The sequence below is a fragment of the Manihot esculenta genome, chromosome 14 (assembly GCF_001659605.2).
Source record: "Manihot esculenta cultivar AM560-2 chromosome 14, M.esculenta_v8, whole genome shotgun sequence".
NCBI lineage: Eukaryota > Viridiplantae > Streptophyta > Magnoliopsida > Malpighiales > Euphorbiaceae > Manihot > Manihot esculenta.
The window spans coordinates 27,261,270-27,279,882 of record NC_035174.2 but is presented as its reverse complement, the minus strand read 5'-3'; the positions used below and the strand labels follow the sequence as shown (position 1 = coordinate 27,279,882).

Below are 18,613 nucleotides of genomic sequence, written 5' to 3'. Positions count from 1 at the left end.
AAACTACAAAGAATTAACGGATTTCATGATATCATTTACAAAGAAGAAACAGAATCGCTGGACAAGGCACTATACCCGTGTCCCGGATATCCCTAAGATTAGACACGAACATACACTTCTCGACGTCATATTTCCTCTCAACAGAAGTCAATCGAAGCAACCCCACCTGCTCAATAAGGCTTAATCGGGGCAGGTCATTGCAGCCCGGAGGAACATCCTCCCAACTTAGATCTACTCCCCACGATAAGGCGGATTCTAATTTCAGCTCCGCCACAAGGAAACTCTCTACCCATCCCTTTATGGAATCCTTATAGCCCGTGAAGAGGGATAACCCACTACGAGGGGAGAAATAATAAAAATTCTGGACCGCCTTGACAAGACGGAAGAAAGTGACAAACAAACATGTCGTGGGTGTAAAACCCCAACTTCGGCAGATGGACTCAAAGCAACACATGAACAGAATGGAATTCGGAGACAACATCCGGGGGGTTACTCCGAAGTATTGGAAAACCTCGATAAAGAAAGGGGTAAAAGGGAAAGGTAGACCAAAATCTCTCTGTTTAAGGAAAAAGACTATACAACGCCCCCTTTGGGGATCCATCAAACCAGGAGGGGGAGGGTTTGGAAGAACTATCCTTTCATTTTGAAAAGGAGCTCGAATAAGATAAAGTAGAGTATCTAAATACCTCCGAGAAATGTGTTTAGTTATGGTAGAGGAAGTAATATGCGATCTAAGATTAGCAACGTCGGGGTTGGACCCTCCATGGAAGAACAAAGAAGCGTACCTGAAAACGCAATAGGGTGGAAAAAGCAGAAGAAGTTGCAGGAAAACAGAGAGCAGAAGAGAGCGAGTTTCTTCGGAAGACAGGGAGAATTCGAAATGAAAGGCAATAATGAGATGAAACGTTGTTCTGAGCAGTTTTGTCTTGGAGCGGCGCGATCATTAATTACTCTCGAAGTTTACCCTCTCAACGGTTAGATAGTAACCGGCGAGAAGGTAAAGGGGCAAAGAGATGACCGCTGGGCTTCTCCACCCCTACAAAGGGCCAGGCCCACGGCAATAGCCCATCAGCCGAAGGCCCACACGCTATCTACATAAAACAAACCTAAATTGTCAAAACCTTGAGACCGAGCTCCAATTGAATCTCTCGCTCAGGACGACCTGACATGCAAAATAAAGAGAAAATCATAGAAAGATCCAAGGAGACAAAACAGGGGGAAGCATGATAAAGGTCAGACTTGCTTATCACTTAAAAAGGTACAGGATTTGACTCATCATCATTAAGCAGAGGCTACGAGCCCAGAACGAAGCGATAAGGACGCCGCGGAATCATGCAAAGTTATGGGTCAGAAGCTCAACTCATTGATTAAAAGCAGGGCTCACAAGTCAGTTAGCCCAGCTCGGAAAAAGTAAACCGAAAGCTCAGTGGGCTAGTGGAACTCGGAGCTCGACTCATTGATTAAAGACAGAGCTCGCAGGTCGGTTAGTCTCGCTTGGATAAAGTAAACCGAAAGCGAGCTCGCAGGTCGGTTGGTACAGCTCGGAAAGAGTAAACTGAAAACTCAGATTAGCTAAATGGATTCTGGGTCTGATCAATTAAAAGGCAAGACGAAAAAAATAATATCGCAGATTTCTCAGAAAAAACCATGAAGAAAGCAGTCTCAATACCTCATTCATAATAAAGAAGGAACAGTTCGAGTATGAACGAAAAAACAAAAGTTTCATTACAGCACGTTACGAATACCCACATTACAGAATAAAAAGCTATCCTCAGAGGATTTACATGACCAGATACATCATCTACGCTTCCATCACTATCACCTATCACACTATCCTAGTTTTCGATACAGAGGAACTCTCGGATACGGAAAACGAGTCCTATAGGCCGGCCGAGTTCTGCTTCGTTATTATAGGGGAATTGAATAAGTTGATTCCCACAAGTATTTCTCACTGTTCCCCTATAGGCAAACATTCGGTTGCCCAAGTGTGATTCATGGTACATACGAACAAGCTCAGATATTATGTGCTGTTCGTATATCACGCATGAAAAATATAAGTCTTCGAGTTACGGCTTCAAGGAGATCACAGAGCATATATTCGAAGGCATCGACGGAAGCTTGACTGAGTACAGTAGATCTCAGCCTCTCATAATACAGGTATTCCACACCAAAGGGGACAATAAATTGATCATTTTCGCCACCTCCATTTATATCAAAAGCAGACAACAAGGGCATCGGGGAAATTTCCTTCTCGAAGGAAGGTAAAGTCAAAGCAGACCCCTCAACAGCCCATATCCTCTTTGGAGCACGAACAACAACCAGAGGAGGAGGCCAGCCAAACGATCTGGGCAGAACAGTTTCAACGACCTGCCAAATGGCCCTACCCATCAACCGCCCTACTAGAAGGACCTCTGAAGCAACCTTCAGACTCCCTCGAGGTAATATCAGATTTTCAAGAGGTTTGGACTGACCCATCTTTATCTCAGGTACTGCAAAAAGTTCCAAACAGAGATAAGTCAGGATGATCTTTTGTCAAGACAATGAAAGCAAGATTAAAGCAAACCTCTGGGGCAACAAAGCAATGAAGCCCCAAGCTCACCTCAATCCGTTTGAAGAAGGCGTCAGATAGATCCTTTGCAGAAAAAACAGGAGAATCTCGCTGGAAGAAGGAAATAGACAGAGGGCTGGAAGGAAAGACTCCCCTTCTTCGACAAAGGGCCTAAGAGTGAAGAGGAGTTGACGTTGATATATACTCAAAATCTGAAGTCTTAGCACAAAGTAAAGTAACTCTAGACTCTGAGCCCACGATGTCAGGATCTTTAAAAGATATTCATGGAAAAGGAAAAAAGAGGCATGTCCAGGCGATAATGACAGGAAAGTAAAAAGAGCAGAGTATATGAGGGGCAAGGAAAGGCCAGAAAGGGAAAGAGGTAGATAGGATTCAAGAAATGAGGAATGACAAAAAGATGAAAGGGAGTTATGAAGACACCTACACGCGAACAGGCGCGGTCATAATGGTTCTCGATATTCACCCCCTCGGCAGTCGGAGCAATAACTGCCAAGAAGGTGAAGGGGCAATTGATGACCGCTGGATTTCCCTACCCCCAATCCTGGGCTTAGATTACGGCCACGGCCCATGAAAGGAAGGCCCGCACGCCCTCTCAAGTAAAACAGGCTCGGATCATCAGACCCCTGAGGCCGAACTTCACCAGATTCTTCCTCATCGAGATCGGCCCAGCCCGTATAACCTCCCCACAGATTCCTTCTCCTCCTGGGTTCATCGTCCAGCCCAGCTCTCGGCCCAGCCCAGAATCCAGAATGAGACTCGTCATACAGCCTGGCAGATCTGCTCAAGTGTACGCACGGGGGAGAATCAAAAGCCATTACGCATGGAGCAGGCGCCTGATACCCTCGTACGCCCATATCTGTATGGCAGAGACGCGTGGTCCAATCATGGGAGAGCCGTTATACATCACCAGCAAGCAGAAAGAAAAGGATAAAAGGGATACCCCTCTAGAGAGATAGGCCAAGTTTTATTCTTCAATACACAAACCCTTGTAAAACCCTATTCTATTGGATCTCAGATCATCAGTTATATTCCAATGAAATTAGAGTAGAAAAAGATTTTTAAGTCGTTCTGTAACATACGTGCATACTTACCTTTTAATATTAGTAAAAATAAGAAAATTAATTTGAATGACTTTTTGTTAATAGTTAAAAATTATAAGTAATTTTTAAAAATATAAAAACTGATTTGTAAATGATTATAACATTCAGGACCAAATCGTAAATGACCTCTCTTTAAACTTTAATACAACGTAGTCGATCGAACGGTGGATAATAAGGGTACACGCAGATGAAATAGAATAAGGAAAGCAGGGAAGTGTAACTGAGTTAGTGAGGTTTTCTTCTTCTCCAATGAGAAAACTCTACTTCGATTAAAATATATATATTTATGAAAAAAAGAGAAAGCTCTAGCCCCATCTTTCACCTGCGCGTCTGGGCGTCTCTGCTTCTTCTTCTTCTGCCTGCAACTAATCAATCTCTCTCTCTCTCTCTCTCTCTCTCTCTGCGCGTGGGAGCGAAGTATCCACCGACTCTCCAATTGAAGACGCAGGTCTTTTCATCTCTCTCTCCCCCTTTTGTTGAACAGAAAACTTAGTTTCTTTTGTGGGCGTTTGTTGGTGTATTTCTGTAATCGAAATTGATTACGTTGGGTGCATGAAACTACAAATACATTGCATGAGTAGTAGATGGGCATTTGTTATTCTTTCATGATTTGGAATGTCCTCTATCTGCAATTGGAAGGGTTTTTCTGGTTTTTGAGCTAAACGTCATTTCTAGGCTTTCAAGAATCAGTGTGAATAATTCCAAAATTTCTGGAGAAATAAGGGTTTGTAGGCTTAGTTAAATGTTGTGAATTGAGGCACTTTTGGGCAAAAATTACCGTGCTTTTTACGCGTTTGAGAAGCTCTGTTGCGGAAGTTTTTGCATTTTTTAGTAAATGATCCTTTTTATATTCATATTCTGTATGGACATTTGATTTAGAGACCTATGAATGGTTGTTATTGTCAAGAGTCTCAAACGTCCAGTGGTAAACGCTTGGAATCTCCCTCAACTTTGATCCTGCTGGTTGGGGTGAGAGGGGTTACCAGAACTTCAATTGAAAGAGGACATGCTTATTATTCAATTCCTTTTAAACATGGATATCCCTTGCATTATAATGCTTCAAAGCCTCTAATCTTGTCAGTGAGACATCATCTACTAAAATGGTTTCACCTTTCCTGAACAAAATAGACAAGTGTATTGTTCTTGAGGTGAAATTACTTAGCACATACATGCACAACCATGTCAATGTGATATATACTTTGAATATCCCTGTTTTGTGACTCAGGTGTGATTATGAGCTTTAACTAAATTTCCCAAGTTTTATGTTTTTCAGCCTGAAGAAGGATATCAGGTGCATACTTGTTGATTGGTTCTCGCCATCACCAAAAATCTATTGGATGGCCATTATACCTTGTGGAAGCACATCTGTTGCTGAATGGGGTATTCGACCTCAGTTTGTGATTAGATCGTATATGCACACTGGGGTAGTGACTGCTCAATATGGGTGAGCATATCTATTTAATCTCCCTTCTCTGTTTTTCTCCTGTATAGTTGCACTTTTCTGTGTGTTTGTGTTTAGAGGAACTGAAAGTACAAAATCAGCTAGTTTGGTGTAACTTTTTCCATCGTTCATGTTGTGCCATAACCAGGTTCTTAGTTGAAGTCTATCTGACTTGCTTATAGTGGATTTCTTGCCTTTTGAGTACCTATTGTCATGTGAAGGTTATCTGTTAAGAATTCACTCTAACTTGAGGATTTTGTCAGTTAGAAGAACACATATCCTAGTAAACCTACCCATCTCTGAATTGTCTTGTTTATGTCCATTTCATTACCTGTAGGCTCTTCAGGTCCTAAAATCCACAAATAGTTGAACTAAACCAAATAGATTTTATATCCTAATAAGTTAAATTTTATCAGATCATGTCTTGTAATGTTGTTTTCAAAATGAAATGAGTTGCTAGAAACCTGTACAGTTCTTTGCTTTTCACTAAATTATAATTTACAATGAGAAAAGAAGGTATAATTTGAAAGACCTTATACAAACAAAATATGAGAATCCAACAAGAGAAAGGTGCGTGTTAATAATGAAGAATGGTTTCTCAGTGTCATGGTGTGACTTCTCTACCTATTGAATTTGGGGATCAACAATCACCTGTTTGCTTGTTGATAAAACCTTGTGAGTCTTCCTGCATGACTAACTGAATTACATGCTCTTGTAGTTTAGATTGTTACATAATTGGAATCTCAGTTTGGTTGTCCATCTTTCACCCGTTTCTTTTTTTTCTTTTTTAATTTTAAATTTCTCATTTCGTGATTTAGGAGTTTCTATTTGGTTTTTATTCTTCAATATCAAATAGTAGATTAGTAGTGATTGTTGTGGCCCGAGATTGTGAACTGTGCCATATGGTTCTCCAGATTAGCTTTTTGAGACATGGATGGCTAAATATATGCTTACACCATGGTTTTAAATCACGGTCGTGGTCACGTTCGCGGCCATGTTCGCTGTCGCGGTCGCAGGTAATGGAAATAGGTCTATAACGGCCGTAACGTAACAGTAACGGCTTGGCGTTATGCAAAACTTTCAAAAAAATTAGCAAAGTTCATAAATGAAATGATTTTAATTAAATTTAATTCAGAACAATGTATACAAATGCATAATAAACATAAATACAAAAAATATAGATTATTTAACTTAAGTTAAATATCATATAGTTTAAAATAAGAAAAATCAATATAATCTTTATAGATCGAGTAAACTAATAGCTCACAGTATAATTTTAACTCAAAACTTGTTATAAGTTATAGAAAGTAAATATGTTAATATAGGAGGTAAATATTGATAGATGGGTCAGTTGCTTAATCTAGGGATTGTATAATCATAGACTTGATTTTCCTTCCTATTTAGATACCCTCTCTCATGTATAAATAGATTGTAATCTCTATTGTGAAATATAACAAATATTATCCTTCTACATGGTATCAGAGCTTTTCTCGTAGAAATTTAATTTTTCTCTCCCGTCAAAGTTTTTTTTCAAAAAAAAAAAAAAAAAAAAAAAAATTTTTTTTTTTGGAGACTTAGGGCTCTGTTTATTTGGGTTGCCCATAACGGGTAATATTTGGATCTCACCATCGCTGGAGTCGCCACATCGTTCCCTTGTCAGATCTGAGGTTTATTTGCCGTTCGGGTTTTGGGGAGGTGTTTTTATCGGTACTGTTCATCGGACTGTTCACGGGGTACTGTTCATCGGTACTATTCACGAGTACTGTTCATCGGTACTGTTCACGAGTACTGTTCATCGACACTGTTCACGAGTACTGTTCACGTGGTACTGTTTACCGGTACTGTTCACGTGGTACTGTTCACGCCGGGTACTGTTTTCTGATTCTGTGTTTCTTTTGTTGCTGTCGTTTTGGGTTTGTTGTCATGGTTGAAGTGAAAACCACCACCGTAACTGATGTGATTCCTATGATGACTAAAATCACGGAACACAAATTGAATGGATCTTCCAATCAAGGAATTTTGATATCTGCAGATGAGTATGCACAATTCGTCCAATACCAGGCATCTCTAAAATCCTCTAATTCCTCCTCCATCACTGCAATTGCCGAGTCAGGTAACTCTACTACATGTCTTGTGTCTTCATCCTCAAAATGGGTTATTGATTCTGGTGCTACCGATCATATGTCAGGTAATTCTACCCTTTTGTCCAATCTTGAGTCTCGTACATCGCCTTCTTATGTTACTCTTGCTGATGGCACTAAATCTTCTGTCATTGGTTCTGGTCATGTCAACTTAACCCCTTCTCTTTCTGTATCCTCTGTGTTATGTCTCCCTAAGTTCGCATTTAATTTGCTTTCCGTTAGTAAACTCACTCGTGCATTGAATTGTTGTGTCTCATTCTTTCCTGATCACTGTGTTTTTCAGGATCTTTCGACGAAGCAGATTATTGGTAGAGGGAGTGAGTCAGAGGGTCTTTACGTCTTGGATCAGCAACTACCTCGATCTCCTCGATCTCTGGTATGCTCCACGCGTTTAACACCTTTTGATGTTCATTGTCGTTTGGGGCATCCTTCTCTCTCAGTTTTAAAGAAGTTATATCCACAGTTTCATTCTTTGTCTACTCTAGATTGTGAGTCTTGTCAATTTGCCAAACATCATCGTTTACCTACACTGCCTCGAGTCAATAAACGGGCTTCGTCCCCCTTTGAGTTAGTACATTCAGATGTTTGGGGTCCTTGTCCTGTTGTGTCTAAGTCTGGCTTTAAGTATTTTGTTACTTTTGTTGATGATTTCTCTCGTACTACTTGGTTATTTTTAATGAAGAGTCGTTCAGAATTATTTTCTGTTTTTTGTGCATTTTATGCTGAAATCCAAACCCAATTCAATACTTCCATCCGTATATTGCAAAGTGATAATGCTAAAGAGTATCTCTCTGGGGAATTTCAATCTTATTTGGTACAAAAAGGGATTCTTCATCAGTCATCTTGTGTTGCCACTCCTTCACAAAATGGAGTTGCTGAAAGAAAAAATCGACATCTTCTTGAAGTAGCCAGAGCTCTCTTATTCCAAATGAAGGTACCTAAATGTTTTTGGGCTGATGCTGTCTCCACTGCTTGTTTTTTGATCAATCGCATGCCTTCCTCCATCCTTCATGGTGATATCCCTTATAACATTTTGTTTCCCACTAAATCTTTGTTTCCTATTGAGCCACGTATGTTTGGTTGTACATGTTTTGTTCGTGATGTTCGTCCACAGGTTACTAAATTGGATCCTAAATCACTCAAATGTGTCTTCCTTGGCTACTCTCGACGTCAGAAAGGGTATCGTTGTTTTTCTCCTGATCTGAATCGGTATCTTGTGTCTGCGGATGTAACATTCTTTGAGTCCACTCCATTTTTTCCGCCATCATCTGTTTATAACACTGAGGGGGAGGAAGATGACCTCTTGTTATACACTGTTCGCTCTTTGTCTCCTCAGACTACTCCTACACCTTTCGCTCATATGCCAGGTCGCCCTCCCATCTTTCATGTGTATTCCAGACGCTTAGAGGACTCTGACTTCGTTCCGCTACCTGCTTCTTCGTCGACAGATCCTGCTCCCACTGATCCTTCACCGTCTGATTTGGATTTGCCCATTGCTCTTCGCAAAGGTAAACGTACTTGCACTTATCCTATTTCATCTTGTGTCTCTTATGATCAATTATCCTCCTCTTCTCGTTGTTTTGTCACTGCTTTAGATTCTATTTCAATTCCCAAAACTGTTATTGAGGCTTTGTCCCATCCTGGTTGGCGTGCTGCAATGGAAGAGGAAATGATGGCCCTTGACACTAATGGTACTTGGGAGTTGATGTCCTTGCCCCCAGGAAAGCAGGCTATTGGGTGCAAATGGGTGTTTGCAGTAAAAGTAAACCCTGATGGATCTATTGCTCGCCTCAAGGCCCGTTTAGTGGCCAAAGGTTATGCACAAACTTATGGAGTTGACTATTCTGATACATTCTCTCCAGTTGCCAAGCTCGCATCTGTCCGATTGTTTATTTCCTTAGCGGCTACTCATGATTGGCCCTTGCATCAACTGGATATTAAAAATGCTTTTCTTCATGGTGATCTTCAGGAGGAGGTTTATATTGAGCAACCACCTGGTTTTGTTGCTCAGGGGGAGTTAGGTAAGGTTTGTAGACTTCGAAAATCCCTTTATGGCTTGAAACAGAGTCTTCGAGCATGGTTTGGCAGGTTTAGTGAGGTGGTCCAACAGTTTGGAATGAAGATGAGTAAGTGTGATCACTCAGTGTTTTATAGAAATTCTGATAGTGGAGTAATTCTGCTTGTAGTATATGTGGATGATATCGTTATTACAGGAAGTGACATTGCTGGCATCACATCCTTAAAAGAATTTCTTAAAACACAGTTTCATACAAAGGATTTGGGTTCCTTGAAATATTTCTTGGGAATTGAAGTTATGCGGTGTAAGAAAGGCATCTTCTTATCTCAAAGAAAATATGTTCTTGATTTGTTGGTAGAAACAGGAAAATTGGGTGCTAAGCCTTGTAGTACCCCAATGACCCCTAACCTTCAACTTACCACAGAAGACAGTGAGCCATTTGCAGATCCTGGAAGGTACAGAAGATTAGTTGGTAAGCTGAATTATTTGACTGTGACTCGTCCTGATATTGCATATTCAGTGAGTGTGGTAAGTCAGTTTATGTCCTCTCCTACTGTTGCCCAGTGGGATGCTCTGGGACAGATTCTTTGTTACCTTAAAGGGGCCCCAGGGCGAGGTCTATTCTATGGTAACCATGGGCACTCAAATATTGAATGCTTTTCTGATGCTGATTGGGCAGGCTCGAAAGTTGATAGGAGGTCAACTACTGGGTATTGTGTTTTTGTGGGAGGTAACTTGGTCTCATGGAAAAGTAAGAAGCAAAATGTGGTCTCCCGTTCTAGTGCTGAATCTGAATATCGAGCCATGGCACAAGCCGTTTGTGAAATCTTGTGGGTACGTCAACTGTTGGAAGAAGTTGGGTTTTCAAATTCGGTGCCTGCTAAGTTGTGGTGTGATAATCAAGCAGCTATCCACATTGCCTCCAATCCAGTATTTCACGAGAGGACCAAACACATCGAGATTGATTGTCATTTTGTTCGTGAAAAGGTTCAACAAAAGATAATATCAACAGAACATATCCGAACTGGAGAACAATTAGGAGATATTTTCACTAAAGCTCTAAATGGGACTCGAGTCGATTATATATGTAACAAGTTGGGCATGATTAACATTTATGATCCAACTTGAGGGGGAGTGTTATAAGTTATAGAAAGTAAATATGTTAATATAGGAAGTAAATATTGATAGATGGGTCAGTTGCTTAATCTAGGGATTGTATAATCATAGACTTGATTTTCCTTCCTATTTAGATACCCTCTCTCATGTATAAATAGATTGTAATCTCTATTGTGAAATATAACAAATATTATCCTTCTACAAAACTAACATTTTAATCCACAAAAACTTTAAAAAATGGGGGAAAAAACAACAATTAAAAACTAAAATAGATAAAATTTAACTAACCTTTTAGAAGAAATAAGCTTGGAAATAGAGTAGTTTATGATAGATCTAAGCTTATATGAGAAATATGTAGAGAAAGATTGAAATTTGAAAGAGAAAGGGAAGAGAAAACTTAAAAAATATAGTCTTTGAAGCCGCTGAAAAGTATAGAAACTAATAGAAATGAGAATAGAGAGCGAGAATAGAGAGCGAGAATAGAGAGCAGAAGAGGAAGGATATAAAAGAATTTTAATTATTGATAATGGCCGTTGATCACGGGGGGGGCCGGTGTATAATGGGGTAACCGGGCTGTTGTATAATGGGGTAACAGATAACTGCCGCTATTTAAAACCATGGCTTACACCCTTATACTACTTGGGGTTGACCTATTAAACACTTAAGTAAAAATCACAACCCATTGAATGTGTGAACTTATAAAAATCATAACAAGCAAATAAAAATTAGCCATGTCTAATAAAAAGTTAGAAATTGCCCTATTTCTTATTGATTATATAAGTTTTGCTCACTGTGCTCTAAGTTTTTATGCAATGACAAAGTTACCCTCAATAAAATTGAAAATTTAGAGCACATTTAGCTAAATTTAAAGTGTGATTGACAAAATTTGAAGTAAAGTCAGCCAAGTGATTTCTGACTTTTTTGTTAAGATGTGGCTAATTTGTGTTTAATTTTTATATTTTTAAGTTAGGTGTTCAATAGGTTAATACCAAATAGTACAAGAGTATAAGTATGAAAGAAGTTAAAACTGATGCGGATGAAAACAAGAAGCTTGAAGAATCTATCCTAGTAAACATAGAAAATCAAGCCTTAGAAACTTCAATGGAGACCAAAGAAAATCAAACAAATTTTCGAATACCCTTTTTGCTTGTGAATTGAAGAGCCATTAAACTTTAATTGCAATTGATTTTCTATTTAGATGTTTCCAAGGATGCAAGGGAAATTTGTGAAGCTGTCTTTCAATCTTGTTACCACAAGAAAATAAAGTTGTTGTTCTCCAAAGTTAATTCTTGATTCTTCTGCACTATAAGACTCAAGTTTGTGTTTTCTCCAACTAGGCGAGAATGTTGCAGTATTAATAGAAGACTCAATTTAAAATAATTAGGAATTATATTCATTGTAAAATTAGAAAATTATATTTTTATGCTAGATTTTTTTAAAAAATAATTTTGTTAGGTTTATTACCTCCTAGTTAGGATTGGATGATTTACTTTGTCTACAATTCTAATAGTCTTTGATTAAGGTTTCTTATTCCTAACCGCAGAATATAGGATACTTCTCTTAGAATTATTGTTATGATATTACTGAAATTGAAAATAAATGAAGCTTGGAGAAGTAGTTTATCTAGAACATTTGGTTCTCTTCTTTTGAATATTGAGAATTTTTTTTCTCTTGATCCATCGGTTCCTTCTTGCTTTACATCAAGAACACTATTGATAATTTCAGAGCTCAGATCTAGTGCCGTAAAAGATAATTCAATGAATTTAAACCCTTTTGCAGTTTTAACAACAAGATGAGCTATTTGGCAGCAACAAGTTCAAGCCTGTTTTCACGGAATTCCTTCTCCATATTATCTTATGTGGGGCCATCTCAAGCTTCACATCATCATAGAGGATCACGATTTACAGTTAGAGCTGATGCTGTGAGTGTAACCACTTTTTTCTTTGCTTTATATGACAATCATAGTTGTCAATTTGAGATTCGAATCGAGAATCGAAATCTTTATTTCATAAATTGAGAATTGAGAATCGAATCCAATCGTAAGGTTTGCTAAGAGCCTAAGACTTCCAAAAATCAATTAAAAATAATATATATTCTAAAATTAAGTAAAAAAATATCAATAATGGCATTTTAATAAATAAAGAATTATCATTTATCTAATTAGAAATATTCTTCATAATAGAATAATATATATGTATCATGTTATAAATTATGAAATTTGGAATTGTAAACAATAGTTATCATTTTACATATATTGAAACTCTCATTTAAATTTAATCAAATAATTAAATAGTAAAAAAAGATATCGGATTAGAATATTGTAAATATAAATTGTCATAACTTGACAAATACAATTAGTTAAATAAATTAACTAAAAAGAAAATGACAGAAGAGGGAGAGGGAAAAGAATGGTTGGTGGAAGAAAAATAGCTAAGAAAATGTTTTGTATAAATATTTTTTATAGCAAAAATGAATAAGATCTTAAATTTTGAAAATATGAGTCCTAACAAATTCTTTATAAAAAATTAATTGGATTGAGTGAAATTCGGTCGATTCATATTAATTCACCTTATTCATTATCAATTTTTTTAATTTAGTCACAATTCATGTATCCTTTAGATTTGAATCATTAGGATGTAGAATCGAATCAAATGGAGAATCGTAAGATTTAGGTACATTTAAGATTCACTCCATAGATTTTAATTGATTTGTTGGAAAATAGATTTGAATTGTAAGATTCGAATCGAGAATCGTAAGATTCTAACAACAACGATGAGAATGAGGGCAATATTGGCTCTCGCTAATGTACTCTCTGCTTTTCAAAATATTTGCTTGATTCTATAGTCAAACACAAACATTTTTTGAATTGCAGGATTTCTACTCTATACTTGGAGTGTCAAAAAATGCAACTAAATCTGAAATAAAAAACGGTATGTGCACCCTCTAAACTCGGTTTATTGCAGTATAAAGTCATCCTTCCTTTGATGGATTCTGTGTGGAGGGAAACAGGATGCCTGAATGCCTAATATTCCATAAATGGTTGACAATTTGATATGAAAATAATTTCATTTCATTTTCCCCCATCTTTATTATGGAGATTTTATTTGTTATATAGGAATTTCTGTAGAGAAGGAAAATGTAAATGATAAAAAATTAGAAATGACATAGCAACTCCAATCATATAAAGCAATCCAACAAAAATATCCCCTTTGAAATCTCCAGATGCAGAACACCATTGAGAAGTTGAAAACAATTTTTTCATGTAATAACTACAAAGATTGATACTGACCTTTAAAAGTCATTGCTCTCCTCTCTAATTAAATATGCCAAGTACAAATGTTGTGCAACAACATAATTGTTTGGCCCCTTTCTGACACTTAAATTCATTGAATAATGAATTCTACAAATTTTGTTGGTGTACTTATTATTCCGTAGAAACGTTGAAGTCTGTGAGTCTGTTTTAGATTTTCCAAGGGATGTAACAGTGGAAAAAAGAATATAATTGTTGTACTTGCTGCTAGAATGGTGCAAAACACAAAGTTGGGAACATCAGGAATCAATGCTTTGGAAGGCCTTCTCATCTGTACAAATCATTGTTTTTAATTCAATTGATTACTATTAATTAACTTAAGTAAAACATTGACTTCATAAAAAATTGTTTGTTCACTCTACTATTCAGTGGCAGAATGAACTGTTATTCTGGGTGACCTTGGAAAGGATAGAATTGCTGTTCTCATCTAAGTTGGGAGAAAATACAACAGTAGAACTGTACATCTTCTGCCCTGGTTAATTTGTGGGATTTTCTATGTTGTTGGCTTGTTGCCTTGTGTGCTTCACATAAAATAATGATGTGAGCTTCTGCAAGCATTTTTAGTGTAAAACTTAGTTGCTCTATTATTGTGGAAGTCAATAAAAGCCATTAAATGAAAAGGACACTGTACCATCATATTTCTGCTTGACACTGTCAAACGGCAGTGGGAGGATTGATGTAGCATCTATGGTTCTAATTCTCATAGAAGGTTCAAATTTTAAGTGTCTTTACCTAGAAGAATAAAACTAGGACTAGAATTTTCATGTCAAATTAGATGGAAGAAAGACGATTTTGCTGGATGATTTGTGGTTCCAAATTGAGGAAATCAGATGCAGGGACATCTTGCAGTGTCTGAAATTTCAACTGGTTATTTATTTGGTGAGCTAAACAAAGACATCACTTTAGATGATTGGGCAAGAAAGACTGATAAGGTAGCTGTTCAAGGTGTTTGAAATTGAAGCATCAAAAATAGCTGAGGATTTTAATTAAGCTGTTGGGGAAGAATTTTACTGTTATGGCCATTCCTATTTATTAGGGTAGGAAAGATGGTACATAATGGATTTTGACCTTCTGTCTGCTTTAGAATAAATGCAGTATGACCCAGAGATTATTGTTTTTCAACTTGTTATATTTGTTATAATAACAACATTGGGAATAACTATAAAGGAGGAGGAGGGTGAAGGATGGACTGGAATAGAGAACAAAGATAAAGCGATGTGGACATTGTTAGACATAGTGGAATAAACTTCCAACTGATGTAGGCAGCATCAGAGAAAGTAGGATCTTTTGGAAAAGGAAATTGATAGAAATAAATTAGGGTTTTCCAAAAGAAGTCTAAGAGATGTCAGCTTTCCCATCTAAATTGATTTGGGTATGGCATGATTGATTCTATTGGAATTTTCTTTTGAGGTTAAAGTTTGCATCCAATCTCAACGAAATTGCAGGAAATTATTTGAGATAGTTAGGGTAGATCATGCAGCAACATATGTAGAGTTACTAACTTCTTGGAGTTAACTGGGAGTTATGGAGGAACACCTTAGAATCTTTAGATTTTAAGTTAAGTAGAACTAGAAATGCATTGCAATTTTATCAATTAAATTAGAAGTGATAAAAAATGGGATTGGCATACCTGTAAAGCACACACACTTAAAATATCTTGGCTCTACCATATAAAGAGATGGGGAGAGTGAGGAACCATAAGATTACAACCAGATGGGTGTAGTGGAGTGCAATCACATGCCAACAAAGTTATAGGGAAATTTTAGAGGTGTTTTTTGACCAGCAGTATCCATGAGGGTGTTAAGATGGATTTCCCAAAATACAATTGGATAAGTAAATGAATAATTCATAGGAAGATGCAAGTGATACCTATTGAGGAAAGTTGAGAGAAGGGACGTGTATCATAGACCAACAAATGTGTTTACATGGAAGGTTGAGCCAATGAAGCTGTAAAAGATTAAAAAAAATAAAAATAAAAATAAAAATAAAAATAAAAATCTTCTATGATTTCCCATTTCTTAGCTATTTTGATGGGTTTCTTCCTTGAACATTTAAAAAATATTCATATAATTTCTCAAATATCTCTTACTTGTAGCTGTAAGATCAAGAATCAAAATTTTCATTTGCATCGGAAATTGAGAATCAAATTGAATTGTAAGGTTCTGAAAAACTTTAAAAATTAATTAAAAGTAATATATGCTCTAAAAAATAAGTATAAAAATATCATAATCACATATTTTAATAAATATAGAATTATCATTCATCTAAGAAAAAATATATTATATAATAGAATAATATGCTTATTATGTTATATATACAATAATTATCATCAAGTATGTGATGAAACTCTCATTAAATTTTGTCAAATAATTAAATAATAAAAAAAGATAGATTGATACATTAAAAGATTAAAATATATTAATATAAAATGTCTTAACTGGATGACTATAGTTAGAGAAGCAAACAAACTTAGAAAAGAAAAAAGAAAGAAAAAGAAGAGGGAGAGGGAAAAGAATGGGTGATGGAAGAAAATAGATAAGGGTTTTTAAGTGCACTTTTCATAGCAAAAATGAATGAAATATGAAACTAACAACTTTGAAAACATAATCCCTTGAATTGAGTGAAGAATCTATCTTTTCATATTGATTCACCTAATTCACTTGAATTATCGATGCTTTCGACTTAGTTGCAATTTAGGTACATTTGTGATTTATCTCACAGATTGGGATCGTTAGGATGTGGAATCGAATCAAGAATTTACATATTCAAATTAAGAATTTTAAGATTTTTTCAACTTAGTTGCAATTTAGGTACATTTGTGATTTACCCCCTCCCCCCAGAAGCGAATCATTAGGATGTGGAATTGAATCAAGAATTGTAAGGTTCGAATTAATAATTGCAATAAGTACATTTAAGATTCGCGGCATATATTTGAATCGATATGGTGGGAAATAGAGTCAAATCTTAATCGTAAGATTCTAACAACAACGATCATACTCACCATCCAAAGTACGTTCTAGTAAACTTATTTGAGTAATTGTCTTTCAAGATCTTGACTAAGAAATTCAACTTTTACATTTGATTTAGCTTTTGCCGCTTGTCAAAGAATTCTACAATATTAAATCGATGCAAGAATGTTAGGAGGATTGAGAACTTCTGGAAATTAATGTAGCTCGACATGGAATTCAAATTTTGCCTATTTTTGAAACTTGCTTTTGATTTCTTTTTATATATATATCACGGTTTTAAATCTCAGTTGCGGTCATGAGTAACGGAAATTGACCGATAATGGTCATAAGACAACAGTAACGACATGTCTAACGCAAATCTTTTTGAAAAATTTGCAACGTTCGTGAAATTAGCAAATATATTAAGATATAATCAAAATTAAGTTATACAACTTAATAAGGATAAATATATCTAATAAACATAAAATCTATAGTTTTTAAACATCATATATAATAACTAACCTCAATTACCACTAGAATGAACATTTACTATTTACATTATGCAAAATAATTTAAAATATTTGAAGAAACTACATTTTAATTCAAAATCATGTTCTTTTTTTATGCTAATTTCTTGGGAGGAAAGTGGAAGGTTTCAAATGTGAAGAAAAAAAAAAGCGTCTTCTACTTTCAATAATTCATACATTACATTATAAGTGGTCTCTTGCAGCAATTCTAAAGATTTCTACCCATCAAATGAGGGTAACAGCCTTTATGGCTGTTAAGTCACAGCCAATAACAGCCTAGACCATTACAGCTGTTACCGACACAATTTTTTATTGATGTGAAATAACAGCCTTATTGGTAACGGTTCCTTTAAAAAACCTTGAAATAACGCTGTTATTTTTTAAAACCATGATATATATTTGTTTGGGCCTTGGTTGAGAGGGTGGGGGTGGGAGGAGGTCAATTTCTTTTTCAGAGTGTTTGGGATAAAACAACAAACTGAGGCCTTTTTTTTTAAAAAAAAAAAAAGAAGAAGAAAAATGAATAAGTGGGTCAAACTTGCAATATGAGGTGCTCAAGTGGTCCCCACCAGGAGTTGTAATGCCAAATGAATTCACATAGTGCATAAGAAACTTTTACCCTTTTTAAAGAGATTAAATGTTTATTGGTATGGTGTAAATTAGGTTTAAACTTGAATTACATAATTCCATGTTTTGTTTATAGAATAGTATGGGATTGGATTACTATTCCATATTGAATAGTTGTTCTCAACTTTGGTTCAAAATTTTGATGTGGAATCGTTGTTCTATAGAGTAACCAACTATTCCACAATCTCAACTTTGGTTAAATACACTAGTAAAAAATAGCCATTTTACAACCTTCGGAATAGGCATGGATATATCCTATTTTGTCAACCAAATGAAGCACAAATCTATATATCATTTGAACTCCAAAATGGGAAAACAAAAATTTTAATGACTTCAAAACACAAACTTCTATATAGTGAAGTTAATTGAGCTATTATTCTAAAAACTTAAGATGTACTAACTCTTTTTATGCTTCTTGGTTTTCAGCTTACCGAAAACTTGCTAGGAGTTACCATCCAGATGTGAACAAGTAAGTTTAGCTTTTAGATGAGCATGATCATTCCCCTTCCTCTTTTATCTCATTGGTATTTTTGTTGTCTGATAAGTTCTGAAGCATTCTTAGTTTATATTTTGAGCTGTGGGCTAAATTTAGGTGGTCACTCTTGTCATTCTTTTAGTGACACTGATATCATATTTAGTTGCATATGATGGGTACAAGCCTATGGAAGATAGTATCCTCTGACTGGCTTCTCTGAGCTTCCCTCTCCCTACAATCCTGACTAATGATATTTGGACTGGCTAATGAATGCTAAATTTAAGAAATGTACAATGTACAATGTGTCATAACTCATAATTGTTCTTGCCATGTATGAAGGTA

The 18,613-nt window shown here is 36.2% G+C and overlaps 1 protein-coding gene across 3 annotated transcripts in view; it reads left to right on the top strand.

Annotated features, from left to right (window-relative positions):
- LOC110599731 (chaperone protein dnaJ A6, chloroplastic) overlaps window positions 1–18,613 on the top strand; it is a 28,893-nt gene that overhangs the window by 8,070 nt on the left and 2,210 nt on the right. Inside the window, exons 1-5 of one of the 3 annotated variants that reach the window (XM_021736294.2) lie at window positions 3,918–4,117; window positions 4,943–5,113; window positions 12,164–12,305; window positions 13,257–13,314; window positions 18,223–18,265. In XM_021736294.2, the coding sequence (XP_021591986.1) occupies window positions 5,007–5,113; window positions 12,164–12,305; window positions 13,257–13,314; window positions 18,223–18,265 (350 nt within the window). In that variant the 5' untranslated portion in view covers window positions 3,918–4,117; window positions 4,943–5,006. Of the gene's footprint in view, window positions 1–3,917; window positions 4,118–4,942; window positions 5,114–12,163; window positions 12,312–13,256; window positions 13,315–18,222; window positions 18,266–18,613 lie in introns of those variants that run through there. The other 2 variants (XM_021736292.2, XM_021736293.2) reach the window with 2 other exon arrangements.